The 21,628-nt window shown below is 36.7% G+C and overlaps 3 protein-coding genes across 3 annotated transcripts; 2 read left to right on the top strand and 1 right to left on the bottom strand.

Moving 5' to 3' along the window:
• Nucleotides 1-845: 845 nt before the first annotated feature.
• LOC103940394 (THO complex subunit 3) lies at nt 846-4,161 on the top strand. Its single transcript, XM_009350508.3, has 11 exons — nt 846-1,057; nt 1,177-1,272; nt 1,380-1,509; nt 1,598-1,689; nt 1,844-1,912; nt 2,518-2,575; nt 2,663-2,762; nt 3,023-3,109; nt 3,251-3,329; nt 3,611-3,743; nt 3,831-4,161. Exons 1-11 carry the CDS (start codon nt 983-985, stop codon nt 3,866-3,868), a joined length of 957 nt encoding a protein of 318 aa, XP_009348783.2. The 5' UTR covers nt 846-982; the 3' UTR covers nt 3,869-4,161.
• Nucleotides 4,111-5,813, bottom strand: LOC103940393. Its single transcript, XM_009350506.3, has one exon. The coding sequence runs from the start codon at nt 5,461-5,463 to the stop codon at nt 4,795-4,797; it is 669 nt and encodes a 222-aa protein (XP_009348781.1). The 5' UTR covers nt 5,464-5,813; the 3' UTR covers nt 4,111-4,794.
• Nucleotides 5,814-9,180: 3,367 nt separating this feature from the next.
• LOC103940397 (proteasome activator subunit 4) lies at nt 9,181-21,624 on the top strand. Its single transcript, XM_009350511.3, has 35 exons — nt 9,181-9,419; nt 9,669-9,771; nt 9,869-9,981; nt 10,435-10,557; nt 10,852-10,953; nt 11,043-11,208; nt 11,472-11,588; nt 11,702-11,769; nt 11,886-11,987; nt 12,076-12,292; nt 12,645-12,878; nt 12,964-13,091; nt 13,174-13,291; nt 13,382-13,600; nt 13,678-13,833; nt 13,961-14,037; nt 14,138-14,346; nt 14,548-14,764; nt 14,869-14,948; nt 15,041-15,158; nt 15,265-15,435; nt 16,058-16,226; nt 16,300-16,343; nt 16,452-16,494; nt 16,586-16,731; nt 16,980-17,074; nt 17,191-18,089; nt 18,816-19,097; nt 19,188-19,283; nt 19,429-19,607; nt 19,737-19,818; nt 20,097-20,221; nt 20,707-20,799; nt 21,071-21,224; nt 21,312-21,624. Exons 1-35 carry the CDS (start codon nt 9,259-9,261, stop codon nt 21,351-21,353), a joined length of 5,448 nt encoding a protein of 1,815 aa, XP_009348786.2. The 5' UTR covers nt 9,181-9,258; the 3' UTR covers nt 21,354-21,624.
• The last annotated feature ends 4 nt before the right edge of the window (nt 21,625-21,628 follow it).

The following is a 21,628-nucleotide window of genomic DNA, read 5'->3' as shown; positions in this document are numbered from 1 at the left end:
CCAATAATGTATTATCAAATGAGAAGTTTTTTTTATTTTTTTAAATAAATGATATTATTTACAATAATGGATGAGATAATGAGCTAAGTCTTACAATTAGCATTAAATGAGAAGATTTTAAATTCAAATATCGTAAATAACGAGTGCAATATCATTTTTTTTTCGTCAACATTCTTAGTGTAAATGTCGTTGTATAAAAAATGAAAAAGAAAGTAAGATGAGCCTCTTTCATGTAATTGGAGGTAGGGATGAGTTCAAAAATCGAAAAAAAAAAAACCGTACTGTTAACTGAACCAAACCAAAAACCCGAAAATCGAAAAAACCAAACTAAAAAGGAAAACCAAACAAAACCAAACCTTATTGGTTCGGTTTCGGTTTTGGAAGTTCGGAAATTGAATCCTTTATACTTTATGGATGTATGCCCATTATGTTTCTTTTGTAAAACTTTGTAGCCAAGTTTGAAACTAAGCCTAAGGCTTTTTCAAAGAGCATATTTGGTTTAATTAGAGAGGATATTTCATTGGTTATAGAAGAAATTTTGGAAGGCTTTGAAACTTATAAGATCTTTTTTATTTGTTTGCTTTTGTAATGGATATAGTTATCATTTTTCTTTGCAATTGAGGTTGCTGGTAGAATATAATTGGTTTATATGATTTTGTATATATACAACTATTTTTCCACTTTCTCTATTTTCTTATTATTAGTCTACCAGTGCGAGTCTCTCTTATAAACTTCATATTAAAAGTAGTTTAATTTTTATAAATTAAAATTAAATAAAAAAAAAAAAAAAACCGAAAACAAGTCGAAACTGAGCAAAAGAAAATCAAACGAAAACTAAAAAAATCTAACCAAATCGAACCAAAAATTTCGATTTTGAAAAAAAATCGAACCGAATGAAACCAAGTAATTTGGAGGGACTGATTAATCTACCCGCTACTGGTAACAGCGAAAGTAACCATTTAGACCTTGAAGCTCGCCAACAATGGCAGAAACGGAGGAACCCGCAATACCCTTTAAGAATCTCAGTAGCAGAGAGTACCAGGGCCACAAGAAGAAAGTTCTCTCTCTCTTTCCCTCTCTCTTTAAATTTCGTAATCCAATCGCAGTCTCCACAAAACCTAAATCTCTTGCGTCCGTTTTCAATTTGCTAAATTTGTTCGTTTCTTTGTTGATAAGGTGCATTCTGTGGCTTGGAACTGCACGGGGACGAAGCTTGCGTCGGGTTCTGTTGATCAAACTGCTAGGGTTTGGCACGTTGAGCCCCATGGACATGTAAAGCTCAGCTCTTTCCAGGTTAATTTATTCAAATTTCCAATAAATTCATAGGTTTTATCTGAGTTATATTTATGTTTATGTATATCTATTTATATATGTTACAGGCTAAGGCTAAAGATATTGAATTGAAGGGGCACACAGATAGTGTGGATCAGCTGTGTTGGGACCCCAAGCATGCTGATTTAATTGCCACTGCCTCTGGGGACAAGACGGTTCGTCTTTGGGATGCTCGGAGTGAGTCATTGCTCTTTCAAGTTTTTATTTTTTCATTTTTTAGGTACCAAGATGTGAATTTGATGTTATCTCTATGTGGGTGCTTCAGGTGGAAAATGTGCACAGCTAGCAGAACTTAGTGGGGAGAACATTAACATCACCTATAAACCTGATGGGACGCACATCGCCGTTGGTAATAGGGTAAGTTGAGTTGTTCCAAACCTCGTTCCACGGGTTTTGTGCAGTTTCTGGTTCAGTAACTTCATTCTGTGGAATTCTGAGTGGTGGGTATCAGTAGCTAAGAGCTATTTATTGCTGTTCTTAAGCTGTATTTTGGCCCGTTGTTCAAATGTAGGATGATGAACTAACAATTTTGGATGTTCGGAAGTTTAAGCCAATTCACAAGCGAAAGTTCAATTACGAGGTAATTATCAAAAGGGATACTTTTACCCATTCCCCCTTCTATTTCACATTTCGTGTATGATACTTATCTATATTGTCTCATCAGCATGAGGCTTTTCAAAAAAAACTGTGATGCTTAATGGTGCTTAATCTTGAGAAGTCATTCAATTTCTGTATGATCTTCATATGTAACGTTAGAAACTGACCTTAAGAGCTTATGGTTGTAGAACACAAATCACAAGATCGATTTCTCCACACATTTGATGTTAATCATATCTCCTCTATTTTCATGGTGGTGTTGAAGTCGTAAAATTTATGAAATTCAGAAATTGTCAACCCAAATTCTTTCTGTTTCATTGAACATTGGTGCTTTTTAATTTTTTCAAAAAATTTGACTTTACTATTCTGTATCCACATGATTATGTTTTCAAAGATTTTTTGCCAGTAGAGCCACTAAGTAGTATGACTGATTCATAGTTGTGAAAACATGTGTAACTTATCTGTAAACCATTTATGTGATCCTTCCGCCTATTGCTTCATCCTAGTACAAGGGATACCCCCTAATCCTGTTTATAGCATCTGTCTCTGCACCTCAAATACTTATTGGACAGTCTTCTAAGTTTCCAGGTTAATGAAATTGCTTGGAGCACAACAAGTGAAATTTTCTTCTTGACGACTGGAAACGGTGAGAAAAACTGTCTTTAAGTAATCTCTATTCTTTCTATATGTTGGAACTTGGAATGGATATTTTATTATATATTCTTTTGCTCAGGTACGGTTGAAGTACTAGCATACCCATCTCTTAAACCAGTCGACACCCTCATGGCTCATACAGCTGGGTGTTATTGCATTGCCATTGACCCACTTGGAAGGTTTACTACAAAGATGTATTATCTTTTAAATTATTTAAGAGAGAAAAACGCTTTTTGATGTCATCTGGGCTATTAACTTGCTATATTAGTTGGTGCTGCCTATTGAACTCCACCATCTTCGATCCAATCACTATAAAAAAGGGTTATATGCTCAATTTATTTAGTTATATTTAATTTTTTTTCCAAAATATTCTCGTGACGCTGTCACAGGAAGACCTACTTGCCTTGTACTCTTTCTAGTGCTCTTTGTACCTTGACAGATATTTTGCTGTTGGGAGTGCTGATTCCTTGGTGAGCCTGTGGGATATCTCAGAGATGCTCTGTGTGAAAACATTTCCAAAACTTGAGTAAGTTCAACCATGTATATTCCTGTACAATTCAATTATATTTCTTCTAACTCTGCAGTTATTGGATAACTAGTTTGTCAGGTAGACTTTAATCATAAGCATCCCTAGTCCTTGAACAACCTCTTTACGTACCTTTCTCAGATCGCCTGTGAGGACAATAAGCTTCAACCACACTGGAGAGTATCTTGCGTCTGCCAGCGAAGACTTATTCATTGATATAGTAAGTGCCTTATGTGGCTTACCACTCCTGGCTTTTATCTTTCCAAGTACATTCTCCCTGTGGGTGGATGTCTGGTTACAAGGGCTACCGTCTGTTCACTGTACAGTGACGTTGTTTTCTAGCTTAGCCCATTTTATCTTTGTTTTTTTAACTAAGATATATGTTCTGTGAAGTACTTTCTTTTATTAAATAATGTAGCTAGGTCATTCCTATGAAATCCATCTTTTATTACGCCGACCTGAAAATAGTAGTAATGATGATATTGCTGCTGTATAAAACAGTCAAATGTGCAAACCGGCCGGACAGTGCATCAAATTCCATGTAGGGCTGCCATGAACAGCGTTGAGTGGAATCCCAAATCCAATCTACTTGCATATGCTGGAGATGACAAGAACAAATACCAAACTGATGAAGGTTTGCCGTTTTTTCTTCCACTAAGCTCATTCATACACGCAAGGCACATTTAACTTATGCGTGTTTGGTTACCTTAATTTGTTGCAGGTGTTTTTAGGATATTTGGCTTCAAAAGTGCAACCTAAGCTTTGCGCTTCTCTTTTGGCTTGTAAATGGAGCAGTCTTGTGCATGTGACGCGACTGTTGTGGTTCTGAACTTACATTACGTCCAAAAGAACGACTATGCTGACAGTTCTATTTTCAAGACAAGGCTCCGTGCGGACTTTCTCAAGTAAATGTATTTGATTCTAAACTTTCATATTGTTGAAAACAAGTATCGCGCGAGATAAATTTACAATTTTATTCTCGATAAAAAGTGCTTGTAGTATGACACAATTGTATTGCTGTATTGAATGAATTATGAGAAGTTAACATTGAATCACGTGTACAAAGAAAGGAGAGTATAATTTCGTATAATTTCGTTGTTTGAGTGAGTGCAATAGGCTTCAGAAGTAGTGTGGAGATAAAATTTCTGTTTCCGCTCTTTCATCTCGAATGATCTGTAGCCGAGGATGGAGTATAATTTGGTTGTTCGAATGAGTCTGGCTAGTAATCGGACCAAAGATGCTTCATCCCCCTTTTGGACATTGAATGAGAGGATGATTTTGCAGCAGCAAAACATTTGGAATACCATTATAGATATCTGATAGGCTTCCCAAGCGTTGAATGACGACTTCGATCAGATCATCGGTGACTGGTTGACGGAAAAAGTGACCGGCTGAATTCAATTGTGTTCAGCTCCGCTGGTTGTCTGGTTCGAAGGATTGCTTTCTGCAGGCTTCCCAATTGTTGAATGAAGACTCCGATCAGATCACTGGTGAGTGCTTGACGGAAAGAGTTGAGCAATTGCCAGGAGATTGATGGGAGAACCCATCTGAGGTCAGTTGTGTTGATCTCCGCTGGCTGGCTGGTCTGAAGGATCGCTTTCTGCCGCCTGTCTTTCCCTTTCTGCTTCTGCTACATCTTGAATGCTATCATTCTCAGCTTAGCAAACACCTCCAAGCTCACATCTTCAGAATCCGCAGAGCATGAATTTCGAAACAGGAAACATTAAACCTGCAAAGCAAACAAGGCAGATGGTAATGAGATACTGAGAGCACCAAGTCAGTGGCTTCCATTTGATCTCAACGCTCGAGCTCTTCATCCTCTTCCCGATCTGCGGCCCCTTCGACAAATCGAAGCTCGCCCCCTTCATCCTCAGCTCTTGAATAGACCTAGTGAGAGCTCTGTTCTCGCTCTTCGCCCTCTGCAACTGGTTCCACACCTTCCAGTACCTCCAAAGATTCACCTGCACCAAAAACACAAACACAAAAGAGGTCGAGAGCGACAAAACGCTGGGAATCCACCATTTATGACAGACGTGGTCTTCGGATTTGTTAACCGAAGAAGTGAACAGGATGGTGGTGAAGAACCCATGAAAGATCAAGAAAAAGCAGCAGAGCTGAAAGATTTCGCGGCGGATGGAGTCCATTCTGGACTCCTTTCCGGCAATGCGCCTGGCGAAAAGGTCTTCTTCCCTTCGCCAGAGCTTGAGGAGCAAGAGATGGCCGGGAGATTCAGAGATTTCCATTAGCGGGTGGTGTTGGTTTGCGGAAATGATGGTCATGGCGGACGAGAGCTTATGCTGATGCTCTTCGTCTACCGGGATTTCGACAATGTGGGCATCTTTCATTCCGGCCATTGGTAAAGAAATGCTTAAAAATGGAAGCTCGAAAGATAAAAAAAATGAAATTGCAGAAAACAAAATGCAGAAAGTGAGATTTTAACAAAGTAATTGAAATTTAGAGAGAGAAAGCTTGAGAATTTGCAGTGAGAGAGAGCGAGTAAGTGAGAGAGATGATTAGTATCGATTGCTTTTGGTGGAGGGAGATGAAGGATTCCGAGGTATTTATATTTGTTGGGAAGAGCCTGAGAGCCATGAGGGTCAGCCGGCAACGGTAACTTTTTCTCCAAACGGTCCCATTTTCTGGCCGTTTATTTTATTCTCTCAACGGTCACATTTTCTCAGTCTCTGATGGGCTTTAGATGGTAGCTTGGGTCTAATATATTGGGTCCATTTGATTGGTAGGAATTAAGAGCATCTCTAAAAGAGAGATGTCAAAATCTTAGATAGAATATCATTGTATATATTTAACATCAAAAGTCTCTCCATTCGAAATATTATTTACTGATTGGATTTGAAGACTTAGTGATTTGATGTCAAATTTATTTTTAATTCATTTTAATAGTGGGTCCCTTGTTCCACTAACATTTCAACAAATAAAAATTTTGTTTCAACATTTTTTAATAATTACAATCATTTAAAGTTCTATTTAAATAATAAAATAATATTTGACAATTCGGTTGGAGAACTACAAAATTTGACATAAGACTTCAAATTGTCACGTTAGCCATCATTGTAATTTGACATTTCCTTTGGAGATGGTCTAAGGCCGAAAAACACATTAGGCATGCGGATCTACCAAGGGTGGGTTGAAGGCGGCCATGGCATATCTGCTACCTGTGGGGGGAAAAATCCAGTAGTGACAGAACCAGAATTTGAGAATAGTGGGGTCATAATTTTGGTCAAAAACGTTTATTAGATAATTGTGTCGATCTCTTAGTGGGTACTTGGGGAGTTATGTCGTGTTTTGTTGATTTCTACCGAAATGTGTCGAGTGAGGCAATTTATCGAACACTTGTTATAGACATAGAGTCGCACACAAGAAATAGTAAAAATGACAAAACAAAGAAACAAGAAAACTATAATAACTATACATAGGGTTGCACAAAAGAGGTAGCACGTTGTAATTTAGTGTTTTTGACTCTTTTTTATTTTATTTTAGTTTGATGCAGTTGTGTAATTTGACTCTTATAATTTGACATTTCCTTTGGAGATGGTATAAGGCCGAAAAACACATTAGGCACGCGGATCTACCAAGGGTGGGTTGAAGGCGGCCATGGCATATCTGCTACTTGTGGGGGGAAAAGTCCAATAGTGACAGTCAGTGACAGAACCAGAATTTGTGAACAGTGGGGTCATAATTTTGGTCAAAAACGTTTATTAGATAATTGTGTCGATCTCTTAGTGGGTACTTGGCGAGTTATGTCGTATTTTGTCGATTTCTACCGAAGTGTGTCGAGTGAGGCAATTTATCGAACACTTGCTATAGACATAGAGTCGCACACAAGAAATAGTAAAAATGACAAAACAAAGAAACAAGAATACTATAATAACTATACATAGGGTTGCACAAAAGAAGTAGCACGTTGTAATTTAGTGTTTTTGACTCTTTTTTTTTTTTTTTAGTTTGATGCAGTTGTGTATATTAGTCGTATACAAATATTATATAAATATACATTGGGGCTATGAAGTTATTGCGAACATAAGCAGCCAATGACCTTATGTTGGCTTTGCTACTGGTGGCAGTGGGTGATTTCTTTGGCGGGTTTAATGGGTTCACAAATCTATTGATAAATTAAATCCAGGCCGTTATTTTTATTACCTTGAGCGTGGCTTGCAATTTGGCCATTGAAATCCATCGTCCATTTAGTCAACTAAACACACTTTATTATGCCAAGAGCATTTTTGCTTGCATCATACGAACAACAGAAGAAAACATTTTTGCCCAACACTCTTAAGCGGTACAAAAATTACTACCATACTATCCGTCATCCAATGAGTTTAAATATTAAAATTGGGTACCAAAGTTCGCACTTACTGATAGAAGTGCCTTAATATGAAATGGGGTTTTCCTTGATTTCATTCAGGACGTCCTCTTTTAAGACGTTGTATTTGATTTGAATGTTAATTTCATCAATTTAATTTAATTTATTTTTAAATTTCGTGTAACAGCTAGATCAGGTCATAATCATCATCACTCAATTGTAGTGCACAAAAGTAGTCTCAACAAAAAGACTAATTGGCCCCCAAAAAAAACAAAAAAGATGAAAACTTATTGAGCAAGCATATGTGAGATGACGTTTATACAATCCATGTCACTTCTTTTAAACACTGTAAGCAAGAATATTCTCCATAAGAAAAAATTGCCCCAATAGATTAAAAGGAAAACTAATGAAAAAAGTTTGAAAATTTTGAGTTTTAACGATAAGGACAAAATAAAGGGTAAAGTAAATAGTATCAAGATTGACTATTTAGTGTAAAAATATGGTTTTTCGTTAAAGTGAACAACACCGGAGCTTTCGTTAAAGTTCTCTATATTAAAAGAATAAAAACTTGTTGAGCAAGCATATGCGATACCTTTACAAATCAATATCATCTCTTTTTAACTAGTGATTTCCATGAGTCCTAGGGCTCGTTAGAAAATGATTTAAAATAACTGAAAGCGTTTTTAATGAAAATATTTTTAAATCAATCTTTAATAAAAATTCAAGTGATCTTGAAAAATACTTAAGTGCTTATTGTAAGAAGCATATATATGGTGCTTTTTTTTTTTTTGAAAAAAAAAAAAAACCACTTAAAGGCTTTTGGTGCCAAAATCAATTTCATCAATTGCACTTTTAGTCTTTTCAAAAGTATTTTGAAACGAGCCGCTAATTATTTGAATCAAAATGAACCGTTCAATATGCCCAATGATCAAAATTTGAGTCATAAAATGTCTCAAAAGTGGAAATTAGAATATTACCTTTCTTCCATGCATCCACGGTCCATTATTTTATATTTTAAATATAATTGTTTCTTTTAAAATTATTCCAAAAAAGTGAATATTCTATCATATATGGTTGGAATATTGAGTAATGTAATAACTATTAATGGAAAATATACCATTGTTCGTATTCCATTGGAGATTTAGGTTTCCCTTTTAGAAAACACAAATCTCGTCCAAAGTTTAAAATAAAACATTTGTGCGTTCGGATGGGACTCAAGGATGAGATTTAGGTACAGAAACCTCATGAAGCAAAGGGTTTTTTTTTTTTCTTCACTAAAATGGTCTTCGTGATTGGTAACTCTTTACTTTATCCGAAAAATCGATAGAATTAGTTTTTAATTTGTTCACCATCGATTATTTTAGTAATTTCGTTAAAAATTTATATTAAATAAGGAGAAAAAGACAAAAATATCCTTAATTTTTGTCAAATCGACCATTGTTGATTAAATTAAGATACTTTTATCATTTTGTTCATTGTTTACCAGAATTTTTTTATGAAATTATCAAAATGATAAAGTTAAGAGATATGTTCAACAATATAAAACGTTGAGTGGAAAATATTTACGAAGCACGTAAAAGTGAACAAAAAAACCAGTCCCCGGTAGCCAGTCAGTCACCCCCCTCCTTCATCTATCACACAAGCCAGAAAGAAAACCCCAATCCGTCTCCCTCAACTCTCTCTCTCAATTTCCCAACTTTCTTGTTCAGAAAGGCAGGCTGAACCCAAAGTCTTCGAATGCTTTCACTATAAATCCCCACAAACTCACTCTCAAATCCATTCCCTTTCTCTTCTGGATCACCAATACACAGAGCAAATCCTGCAAACTATGCATCTCTACAATGCATGGCTGCCGCCTCCGGTGGCCGAGGAGTCGAAGAAGGAGAAGGAGTCCTTCTCTTGGGTCGTCTCCTCCGTCAAGAACTCGTACAAACACGACGATCCTGAATCCGTCTATGCCACTCTCAAATGGGTTTCTGTTATCGACCTGTGAGCTCACCCAATTCACTATCTTTCCTCTCCATTTTTGTTCAAATTATTGGGTTTCTAAATATTTTGTTATTTTGGAATTGGGTTTGTGTTAAATTCTGCTATTCGAACTGGGGTGTTGTTAAATTTGAAATCCGAATTACTTGTGTTCATCATTTAAATAATATACTCGAGCTTTGGAAGCAATGAATGTGTTAGTGTTGCTGCACTTAAACCATATCGAAGTTGGATGTGTAATTTGTGATGCAGTTTCCTCAAGGCGAAAAGTGAAGTCTCCTTGGAAGATGTAACTGTTCTTGTTGAATTTGGATTGGAATTGTTTTATGTATCGCAAAATAAGCTTTATGCCCAGGTAATACTTTGCATAGTTGATTTTTCCTTTAATTCATTTTTCAATGACATGCTTGTCGCCAGTATTTCTTAAATGTGGGTTCGATTTGTATTGATAGGTTAGATGGGGAAACATCCTAGTCAAACTACTCAATAAGCATCGAAAGAAGTTGTCTTTGAAATTAAAATGGCGGCCTTTGTACGAAACATTGATCCATACACATTTCACTAGGTGAGTCTTATATATTCACCTTCAAACGTACTGCCTTTTTCTTTCATAGTTAATTAATTTATTGCTTGTTCTGTAGTCATAAGTAAATTTATTATAGCTGCAAAGGGGTGCAACCTCGGTACATAGAAATATTTAAGATACGACCATCTTTTTCTAGACAGGACAAATTTATGTACATAAGTTCATGATTCCTTGTGAATGCAATCGAACTATGGATTTGAAAGAAAAGGTGTTCTTAAATAAGGAAGCCAATGACTTGAAGGAAGATGGTAACCAATCTGACTTCACATGCTTAATTTTATGCGGTGTTTAACCTGGATATGGCTTTAATGAAGCTGTATAGTTCATATTATTGTTTCTTTTGAAATATTTGGCTTGATTACTAACTTCTCAATTAAATTGGTATAGCATAGATAGCTTTTGAAGAACTTCATATATTGATACATTTTACAGGAATACAGGTCCAGAAGGCTGGAGATTGAGACAACGACATTTTGAGGCTACTACTTCTCTTGTTCGGTCTTGCCGGAAGTTCTTCCCACCAGGTTCTGCCTTTGAGATATGGTCCGAGTTTAGGTAAGTACTTTGAGACCCTTTTCCCTTGTGGGACTGGGGTGCATGATTTCTAGGATGTTTGACACTGTTGATATTTCATCAGTCAAAAGGATTAAAATACTGTACCGCATGATCAAGTCACATTTGCATTTATTTTTTTCATGTTTCTTTTTTGTTTCTGTTTTCATTTATATAGATAGATACACACGCGTGTGCACATTCACTTTTACATAGAACTGCATGATAGGTGATTACAACTGTTTCATTCATTCCCTCATTGTTGTTTCTATTTGTTTAATGAAACAAATTGTGCAGATCTTTATTGGAAAATCCCTGGCATAATTCATCCTTCGAGGGTTCTGGATTTGTTAGACTGTTTCTTCCTACAAACTTGGACAACCAGGACTTCTTTTCGCAGTAAGGAGCACATGTATCTCATATTCTTGTTCCTTTATTGTTTTCAACATGATTGTCATGGAAGTCACCTTGTATTCTTGGTTTTACAGCGATTGGATTAAAGAGTTTTTCCACCTCTGGGACTCGATACCCAATTGCCAATTTTGGAACAGTCAATGGGCAGCTGTTATAGCTCGTGTTGTAAAGAACTACAAGTTGATTGATTGGGAGTGTTACCTGCCCGCACTTTTCACCAGATACTTAAATATGTTTGAGGTGAGTGAGTAAGCCCTTCAAGGCAACTTTGAATTTGTGTAGAGTTAGGTTACTTGCATTTTCCTTGATGTTTGAATTTTGTTGCTGAACATGATTTGCTATTTTCCAAAGCTTGTTGTAATCGAAATACAACTAAATCTTGACTGATGTATGCTATACTATTATTGATAATTATACTGTGACTTGGCTTGTAATGGTAGTAAACTTGTTATAAGTGTATTGAATATAATAAAAGTTTCAATGTTTTTATCTTTTATGTTAAGGTTCCTGTGGCAAATGGAAGTGGATCATATCCATTTTCTGTGGATGTTCCAAGATACACAAGATTCTTGTTCTCCAATAAGACAGTTACCCCAGCAAAGGCCATCGCAAAGACCATTGTGAGTTTATAATTTATGTGCCATGCGCAACATTTTGCATTGTAAATGATTTTTGTCTCTATATAAATGCTTCCTTGATAGTAGAGTGAGAGATATTATGACTGAAATTGCAGGTCTATTTGCAAAGGCCTGGTAGCTCAGCACAGGAGCATTTTGAAAAATTGGTCAACCTCTTAGAACAGTTTGTATACTCAAATACTCAGTTTGAATTCTCTTTTTCTCTGTTATGTTGTTTAAAAGCATGTCGCTTGTTCTGAGCATCTGTTATTGAGTTTTTACTGGTGTTCGTTTTTGTAGATATTACCACCCTTCTAATGGTGGTCGCTGGACTTATGCATTAGAACGCTTTTTGCTCTTTTTGGTAATTTCATTCCGGAAACGCTTACAGCATGAACAACTGTAAGAATCTGTCTACATGATATGACATATTTTCTTTGTATGCTTAGGCCTATTTTGTCCTCTTTCCACTAAATTACTCTTATTACAGGAGCATTGATAAAGATAGACAGGATAAACAGTACCTAGGAAGATCAGAAAGGAATTTCTTTGTCAGGGTGGTGCTTAAGTTAATTGATCGTGGTCAATATAGCAAGAATGAACATCTTTCTGAAACAGTTGCTGCTGCCACTTCGATTTTGTCTTATGTGGAGCCTACTTTGGTCCTTCCTTTTGTCGCATCTCGCTTCCAAATGGCCTTGGAGACGGTCAGTCATATTGATTTTTTTTGTCTTTATTCTAGAACTACTGAATACAGACAATTTGTGGCTTTATAATAGAATTTTAGGGAATATTTCTGCGGGAAAAGTTTATTGGAAAGAATTTTCTTTGGAATTTATTTTCTTCTTTCTGGTAAGTGTTGGGAAAACTATTTCTAGAAAATGTTTTCTTGATTGTCCTTTATGAAGGCTTCTACTCAACTTAGAGGCTTACAAAACATAGTGTTCTTTTCTATAACTGCATGCACTTTATAGGATATAATAGGAAATGTGTGCTCCTGTAAGTGGTGTTCTTTCATTGAATTAACTTCTCCTTTACCAACCTTTTTTGTCTAGTCAGATGACTGCCACCCACCAGTTGCAGATTGCAGTGACGTCGGTAGCATTTGTTGGGCGTTCATTGTTCCTCACGTCCCTATCAGATTCTGCAGTAAAATCAGTTGATCCTGGTAATGGTGATGAATTCATTGAGCTTTTGATGGTTTCACTATCCAATGCATTACTTGGTATGGATGCCAATGATCCTCCTAAAACCTTGGCAACAATGCAATTAATTGGCTCTATATTTTCCAATGTAAGCACTCAATCCCCTAACAAAAATTGATAATATGCCTGTAGGTTGTGCATAAACAGTCTTACTAATTCACTTATGTTCGCAGATGTCTTCATTGGATGATAATATTGATGAGCTATCTGTCATGCCAATGATTCGGTTTTCTGAATGGTTAGATGAGTTCTTGTGTCGCCTATTTTCATTACTCTTACACCTGGAACCAAGCAGTGTTACGTAAGTAATGTATTCTCTGTTGCTTCACTTGTATAGTTTATTACTTATTTATAGTCAGAGTAATTGGTTACTGATGCTGCAGGAATGAAGGCCTACATTCATCGGCAGCGTCAGGAACTTTTCTAGTTGAGGATGGTCCTTACTACTATTGCATGCTTGAAATCTTGCTCGGGAGACTTTCACAACCTCTCTATAATCAGGTTTCTCTGGTTTTGACATAATAATCAATGTGTTTTAATGGTTAACTTTTCGTCACGACATGTTGTAAACTCTCCTCAAATCACTGGCAGGCTTTGAAGAAGATCTCCAAGTTTGTGAAGACAAATATTCTTCCAGGGGCAATTGCAGAGGTTGGACTGCTTTGTTGCGCATGTGTTCATTCCAACCCAGAAGAAGCAGTTACTCAACTTGTCAAGCCAATTTTATTGTCTGTTATTTCTTCTTTGGAAGGAACACCAGCTACAGGATTTGGAGGTAGAGGAATATGTGGCGCTTCTGTTTCAACTAAGGTACTTTCTGTTGTGAATGGTTTAAGCTGTATGCTTCTGTGCTTCTAGGTTTTTATTATGAATTATTTTCATTCCAGGTTAAGCCAACAATTTCTCCAGCTCTTGAAACAGCAATCGACTATCAATTAAAAGTATTATCAGTTGCCATAAGTTATGGAGGTCCTGCACTTCTGCGCTACAAGGATCACTTCAAAGAGGCTATACTTTCAGCTTTTGAGTCCCCATCTTGGAAGGTCTTGTAACTTTGATGGCTATTGTTCCTCACGATCAGCAGTTTCTTCCTTTACATTTGTCTCAAAATGTGATGCTCTCTGGCATTGTTCAATTATCTGAATGATTTTTTATTTTTTTTTTTGACAGGTCAATGGAGCTGGTGATCATCTTCTTCGATCTCTCCTTGGAAGCCTGGTTCTTTATTATCCTATTGATCAGTACAAGTATATTAACTTTTCTTGCTAGCTTCATATTTCTCTGTGAATATACACTTGAAATCTGTCTGCCAAAGGAAAAAAAATAAAGTATTTATTTTTCTTCTAGGTGTGTTTTGCATCATCCAAATGCTGCTGCATTAGAGGAATGGATCAACACCAAAGATTATTCCAATGATAAACCATTGGCGGCCCCCAAGTGGCATATCCCAAGTGTCGAAGAAGTTGAATCTGCAAATGAACTTTTGGACCGTCATTTTCGGATGGCTTTGGATGATCTTTCGAGAATATGTGAAACTAAAATCCACTCAGATCCAGGTAATTTGTTTTTATGGTGTTGTTCCTTGGGAAGATATAGTAGTGAAGGGAGATATTGTTATCAGGAGTGAGATCTAGTGTATGTAGTAATCAAACTGATATGCAACGATGTATGGCCTGCAAATATACTTCTATGTGAGTGCCTTTTTATATGCATGGAAGTGAAGCTGTATTGTCTAATACATGCCATTTTCAACCCAGGAGATGAGAAAGAGCACTTGAAAGTGACTCTTCTGCGTATAGATTCTTCATTGCAAGGTGTTTTGTCTTGCCTGCCTGACTTCGCCCCATCCTCAAGGAATGGGACCCTTGAACATCCAAATCATGCTGCTTTTCTAATAGCCGGAGCAACAGGTTCAACTGTTGGTACCACTAAATTGCGAGAAAATGCTGCTGACATTATACATGCAGCCTGCAAGTAATGTCTACATTGGAATGTTCCTGTGGATATCATCCATTTCTTCTGTGCAGATTGATTTACTGAATCTTTTTATTTTTTATTTATCTTTGTGCATTGCGCAGATACATACTAGAGAAGAAATCAGATGATAGCATCCTGTTGATACTCATTATTCGTATTATGGATGCTTTAGGAAACTATGGTAATCGACATTGACTCTAGACAATACTCATCCCGACCCCTTCTTTTGGGGTATGCTCTTTCTCATCATCAATTTCTTTACCTTATATGCAGGAAGTTTGGAGTATGATGAGTGGTCAAATCACCGGCAGGCATGGAAACTAGAATCTGCTGCCATTGTAGAACCTTCAGTAAACTTTATAAATTCTGCTCATTCGAAGGGGAAGAGAAGGTTAGAGTTTTGCTGGATCTTATTATCCAAAAAGAATCTCCTTTTTGTCACATTGAATATTCATATCTATCTCAGAATTTGACCCTGATTATGTTTTCTGTGCCAGGCCGCGGTGGGCACTCATTGACAAGGCATTTATGCACAGTACATGGAGATCATCACAATCATCTTATCATATATACCGTACTAATGGGAATTTTGGTCCACCAGACCATGTGAATCTTTTGGTGGATAATCTTCTCAATCTCTCATTGCATAGCTACGAAACTGTTCGTTTGTGAGTCTCTAATCTTCTTGTCCTTACTTTATAATGAAGCCGTAGCAAATAAACTGTTCACTCAAAATGCACATTAGGTTATCCATATAGGGAATTGTTATTAGCGCTCCAAAAATCTCATTCTACACTCCAAACTTACTATATTAGGAAAGAAAAATACACTTGTGAGGAGTGTAGAATGAGATTTTTGGAGTGCCAATAACACTTCCCATCCGTATATAGTTTCTTAAGAAAATGGACCCTACCATGTCTGCATCTGTATCTGATATTGAATCAGCGTACTTATATGGAATGAAATTGATGTGATCACATGTCAACTTTTGTCTTGGTTTGTTTGCAAGTGGAGAATAAGTATTCCCTTTTCTTTTGCTTCATTGTTATCTTGTTTTAGTTTTACCACTTATTCAAACTGGTAAATTTTACCTCTTGTTCCTTGATTCTTTATGGCACTGACTTTTTTCAATGATTCTTAGTGGTTTCCAATGTTGCAATTCAGCGTTACCGTATCTTATTTAAAAATTTTACATGGTGTCCAGACTTTTTATTCAATGATTCTTAGTGGTTTCCAATGTTGCAATTCCGCGTTACCATATCTTATTTAAAAATTTGACATGGTGTCCAGACTTGCTGGGAAATCTCTTTTAAAGATGATAAAGAGATGGCCATCTATGATTTCAAAGTGCGTCCTTTCTCTAACAGAGAACTTACGGAATCCCAAGTCACCAGAATATATGGTGCTAGGTTCATGTGCAGTCCTTGCCTCACAGACAGTTCTCAAGCATTTGACAATGGTAGTCGTTCAACACAAATTGCTCCAACTGATTTTGGAAAATGAGATTTTCTGATATGTTTCTGTCATTCCAGGACCCAAAGGCGTTCTCTTCGTGCATTCTTGGAATTCTTTCAAGGTAATGCTAATTTTCATATATGTAGCAATATCTGTTGCGAGCTGGGTTTGGCATTCCTCTTTATGAAGTTATAGGCTGAATTCTGATGTGTCTTTCTTCTTCTTGAAGCTCTCATCATGAATCACTGAAATCCCAGAAAGCAATCAATGAGGTAAAAGTTGATAAAGCTATTCATGTGATTTTCATGTTGTCTGAAGTAATCTTTGTGCTTGTCATAAACAAAATAAATTTTGTGCTAGCAGCTTTTTGTCAAATACAACATTCACTTTGCTGGAGTATCTAGAAGCATTTTCAGGGCATCAGGCAATAATACAGAAGCACCAGATTTTGCAGATTTGGTTTCTCAGATCACTTCTATGAGTTTTGATTCTACTGGCTTGCATTGGAGGTAAGTAACTAAATATATTGTACCTTTTCTTTTAGGTCGGAAAAACTATTTTGACTTTCTCCTATTATAATCTTTGAAGTTTCTGGTGCATCCCTTGAACGCTAAAACTGTGAAAGTATACCTGAGCGGTTGGTGTTTTGTGAAGATTTCTCTTTGAAGCGAACTTTACATATCTTGAAGCTTTAAATGCGTAGGCATTGAAATCCATAAGGTTAATTGTAAAAATCTTTTTCTTTATATTTTTTCAGGTACAATCTGATGGCTAATAGGGTTCTACTCTTGTTGGCAATGTCATCTAGGAATGACCCAACTTCCTCCTCAAAAATTTTGAGTGAAACTGCCGGTGGGTTCATGATTTTATTGACTCATGGGTTGACCCTTTTCTTTTTTGCACTAATCTTGTTTGTCAGGTTACCTTTTTTTAGTGAAATTCTAAATTCTTTATATTTGCCTTTCCAGGTCACTTCTTAAAGAATTTAAAAAGTCAGCTTCCTCAGACAAGGATACTTGCAATTTCCGCACTAAATACACTGTTAAAAGAATCACCTTATAAACTATCTGCTGGGGAACAGACTCTCCCCTCTGGGAATGTGCAAGGAAGTAGAAAGTCATCCCTTGAAGGAGAATTAACCCAAATATTTCAAGAAGATGGTTTTTTCAATGAGACCTTGAACAGTCTTTCTCATGTTCATATTGTTACTGATACTGAAAGCGCATCTTCCAGAGGCAATCATGGAAGTTCTTTTCAGAGCCTCGCAGACAAATCAATCACCCGATTTTATTTTGATTTTTCTGCTTCATGGCCACGCACTCCTACTTGGATCTCTTTATTAGGGAGTGACACATTTTACTCAAACTTTGCTAGAATTTTCAAGCGGCTAATACAGGAATGTGGCATGCCTGTTCTATTGGCACTTAAAAGCTCATTAGAGGAGTTTGCAAATGCCAAGGAGAGGTCTAAGCAGTGTGTTGCTGCTGAAGCATTGGCTGGAATGTTGCATTCTGATGTTGACGGTATTTTAGAAGCATGGGATACTTGGATTTTGGCCCAGTTGCAGAATATAATCTTATCACAATCAGTAGAGTCAATACCTGAGTGGGCAGCCTGTATACGTTACGCTGTTACTGGGAAAGGGAAGCATGGAACAAGAGTTCCTCTTTTGAGGCAACCAGTATTGGATTGTTTGGCCACACCTTTACCTGGAACTGTAACCACTACTGTAGTTGCCAAGCGCTATGCTTTTCTTTCAGCTGCACTTATAGAATTATCTCCACAGACAATGCCATCAACTGAAGTACAGCTCCATCATAGACTTCTGGAAGAGCTGCTTGGTAGCATGTGCCATTCATCTGCCCAAGTAAGCCTTTTCACTCTGTGCATGCCTTTTACTGTTTTTATTGGGTAATGCTATCCACACACCCATTTTTACTTCTCAATTCTCATGCACCCTCACAATTTTCGACTGTATGATTGAATGAATTGAAGAAGATCAATGGCCCAAAATTAACAAGGGTGTGGGAGGTAACAATGGGTGTGTGAATAGAACTATCCTATTTATTTTGCAGAACAGATGGATAAAATAGATATTATGGGAGAACTTAACAGTGCTTTTCTCATAAGAAATTATTGGTTAGGTCGTCTTCAGATGCTTTCTCATAAGAAATTACTGGCTAGGATGGTGATACTTCAAAAGATTGATTAAATTTACTTTTAATCACTCATTCGTTTTAGAATGGCACTATCACACGACTTCTGTTTATAAATGCATCATTCTCTAGTCTTGTCCAATTAGATACATGAACGTAAGAGATTCTGACATTGTGATGAAGATTAGTGATCGTTGTAGGAGGTTGTATAAATACCATGTTACTCATTGACCTAAACTATTGCAAAATGATCTCTCTTGTGTGTCATTATTGTCCTAATAACTTTTGTTTTTGATCTCGTAATATAACATCATTATTTGAAAGAAAGAAACAACCTTTATTTTCTCTCTCTATCCCTGTTATGCATTTTCATTGGGATTTCAAACCTTCTCATTTATTTTAAATATAAGTTCTGAGGAATATTTTCTGTGGGACAGGTAAGAGAAGCTTTAGGTGTTACTCTTTCAGTGGTGTGCTCTAACATCCAGCTTTATGAGTCATTTAATCATGAGCATTCACTTGAGGGGGCAAAAAGAGATGTTGCCAACAAATTTGATGGGAAAAGTTGGGTTCAGTTTCTGAAAGAGCGAGCATCTGAAGTGCTGATGAGTATTCAGAATACTTCCCAGTCTGACAGTTTGGATACCGCAACAAATATTAGTTCTGAGAATGGGAATTCAAATGGTGATTCACAGGATGATGTCAAGTGGATGGAGACGGTACTATTTGTTTACATTTTATTTGTTAGTATCTTTTTATTCTTGTAAAGTTTTGGACTGATCGATTTGTAATTTTCATATTTTGTGAAGCTTTTCCATTTTATCATCTCATCTTTGAAGTCTGGCCGAGTTTCATATCTTCTGGATGTAATTGTGGGACTTCTTTCTCCTGTTATATCCTTACAGGTATGTGAAATTGAAGTTCTCTTTTGAGGAGGGATTTGATATTGCAATTTGTAACAATCTACTGGATGGTTCTATTTTAATGTAATGGCGCTAGAAATTATCTTTATATCTGAATAATGATTTTGGTGTTTTTCTTTTTCCAAAGGAAACTTCAAGTAAAGATCTGTCAACCTTAGCAAAAGCAGCTTTTGAATTGCTGAAGTGGAGGATTTTCTGGGGACCTCATCTCCAGGAGGCTGTATCTGTGATTCTTTCTTCTGCCAATGACTCTAACTGGCGAATCAGATCTGCAACACTCACATATCTGCGAACTTTTATGTATAGGTATATTACATGTTTTACATCTCCTGTTCTGTTACGAGCCTCTGGTTTCAGTCTGCAGAACATATGATATTGATTCTAGCATGTAGACTAAGAAAGTACTATTATTATTTGTATTTTCTTAAACAACAGGCACACTTTCGTCCTCTCAAGTGCGGAGAAGCAGCAAATTTGGAGAACTGTTGAAAATCTACTTTTAGACAACCAAGTTGAGGCAAGTTTCTGGTTCAAGATAATAACATAGTTCATTATTCGATGACTTAATGTTTCCTTTCGTTTGAACATTTTCGTTCGTATATAGAATGTAGATCTATCAACACACATACTTTAAAGCTTCTGATCTAGAAAGCAGAGGAAAACTGAATTTAGGTGTTTCTTAAGGATGGTCATTAAACATTGATGCACTGATATTTTGAGAGTCTCACTCTTTTAGGTATTAGATTTTCAATGTGAGGTAGATTTTATATTTTTAACTTATAATTTATATCTCAGGTAAGAGAGCATGCTGCTGCAGTTTTAGCAGGCCTAATGAAGGGTGGGGATGAAGATCTTGCTAAAGACTTTCGCGATAAAGCTTATACCAAAGCTACTACTCTTCAGAGGAAGAGAAAGCAGAGGTACTCCCCTTGCTTTTGAAAGTTCTCTTTGGTTATACAATGTCCTTTCTTTAAAAGGATTCGAATATGTGTATTGTTTATCCATGTTCCACATTCACTCGTTCATTCCTACAATTTGCTGGTCTCGCATCAAGTTTTTCTGGAAACAAAACGTCTTTATGGGTTGAAAATGATTTAGACAAGGAAATTTTCTTTGCACTGCAAAGTAGCTTCCTACATTCCAGCATACACTTTTACATCAGCAGCCTAAGAAGCTACTTTTGATGTGCAAATAGCATGTTAGAAGCTCTTTTGAAGTCAAATGTGCACATCATATTTTTAATATACAATACTACACGTATTCATTGATAAATGTTATGCTGTGATACATACTTGAGGCAATTTTATGTTTATTTATGTCCAGAACCGCAACTAAGCATCTCATATATGATTTCAGAATTTATATTAATCCTGAACTCATATGCTTTTATTGTTTATGAATGCAGAACGTTGAGCTCAAGCCAGTCCATAGCTTCTATTCACGGTGCTGTACTTGCTTTGGTGGCTTCTGTGTTGTCAGCCCCTTATGATATGCCCAGGTACGTCATGTCCGATATAGGCAACGGTTGCTCAAACAATCGCACTAATAGGTTGGGTTTTAGCAGCGTTAACTATGACAAGCTCAAATGTATTTAAGAACACCGACCCCTTTCCTTCTTGTCAAGTATGACAAGCTCAAATTTATTCATGTTGGCATGTTGTAGTGGAGGAAGTGAGCATTTCATGACTTCTTTGATCTTAATTATCCCGGGAGATGACTGTTTGAATGTCTCATCTCACACCAATTTCCAATTTCCATTGTTTTCTCAGTTGGTTGCCGGAACATGTCACTTTACTCGCTCGTTTTAGTGGAGAGCCATCGCCGGTGAAATCTACGGTTACAAAAGCAGTTGCAGAGTTTCGACGTACCCATGCTGATACATGGAATATTCAGAAAGATTCATTTACTGAAGAGCAACTTGAGGTGTGTGTGCTGGCCAATCTAAACCTTACATTCAAATATTTATTCATCAGTTCGGGTTTTCTAACTTTCTTCAATTCATATATGCAGGTTCTGGCTGATACGTCGTCTTCATCGTCGTATTTTGCATGATTCACCATGTAATTCATAGGAAAGAGAAACCATATAGTTGTACAGCAATTGATTGAAAGTAAGCAAACATAGGGATTCGACGTAAAAACGGAGTGGTAGCTGTCGACTACCTGACGCCCTCTCTCCTTCTTTATCCGGGCTTAGTACTGGCAGCAGTGAACTATAATTTTTTTTGATAATTTCTTTTACCATAAATTCTATATAATAAGCCTTGTATTATCATTGTTTATCACTGCCGGAGAAATTTAATTCAGTCTATCTTTAGAGACCATCGG

This window comes from the organism of the source record quoted next, unplaced genomic scaffold (genome assembly GCF_019419815.1).
Source record: "Pyrus x bretschneideri cultivar Hongxiangsu unplaced genomic scaffold, Pyrus_bretschneideri_v1 Contig51, whole genome shotgun sequence".
NCBI classification, from domain to species: Eukaryota; Viridiplantae; Streptophyta; class Magnoliopsida; order Rosales; family Rosaceae; genus Pyrus; species Pyrus x bretschneideri.
This window is presented reverse-complemented; position numbering and strand designations above follow the sequence as displayed.

Excerpts from the sequence above, each read along its gene's own strand:
- LOC103940393 (XM_009350506.3), bottom strand. The coding sequence starts at position 5,463 with ATGGCCGGAATGAAAGATGCCCACATTGTCGAAATCCCGGTAGACGAA.
- LOC103940397 (XM_009350511.3), top strand. The coding sequence starts at position 9,259 with ATGCATCTCTACAATGCATGGCTGCCGCCTCCGGTGGCCGAGGAGTCG. Across the intron at positions 10,558-10,851 it reads GAGATATGGTCCGAGTTTAG|ATCTTTATTGGAAAATCCCT; the intron begins GTAAGTACTTTG and ends CAAATTGTGCAG. Across the intron at positions 14,038-14,137 it reads TATCCTATTGATCAGTACAA|GTGTGTTTTGCATCATCCAA; the intron begins GTATATTAACTT and ends TTTTTCTTCTAG.
- LOC103940394 (XM_009350508.3), top strand. The coding sequence starts at position 983 with ATGGCAGAAACGGAGGAACCCGCAATACCCTTTAAGAATCTCAGTAGC. Across the intron at positions 1,058-1,176 it reads ACCAGGGCCACAAGAAGAAA|GTGCATTCTGTGGCTTGGAA; the intron begins GTTCTCTCTCTC and ends TTTGTTGATAAG. Across the intron at positions 2,576-2,662 it reads CTTCTTGACGACTGGAAACG|GTACGGTTGAAGTACTAGCA; the intron begins GTGAGAAAAACT and ends TCTTTTGCTCAG.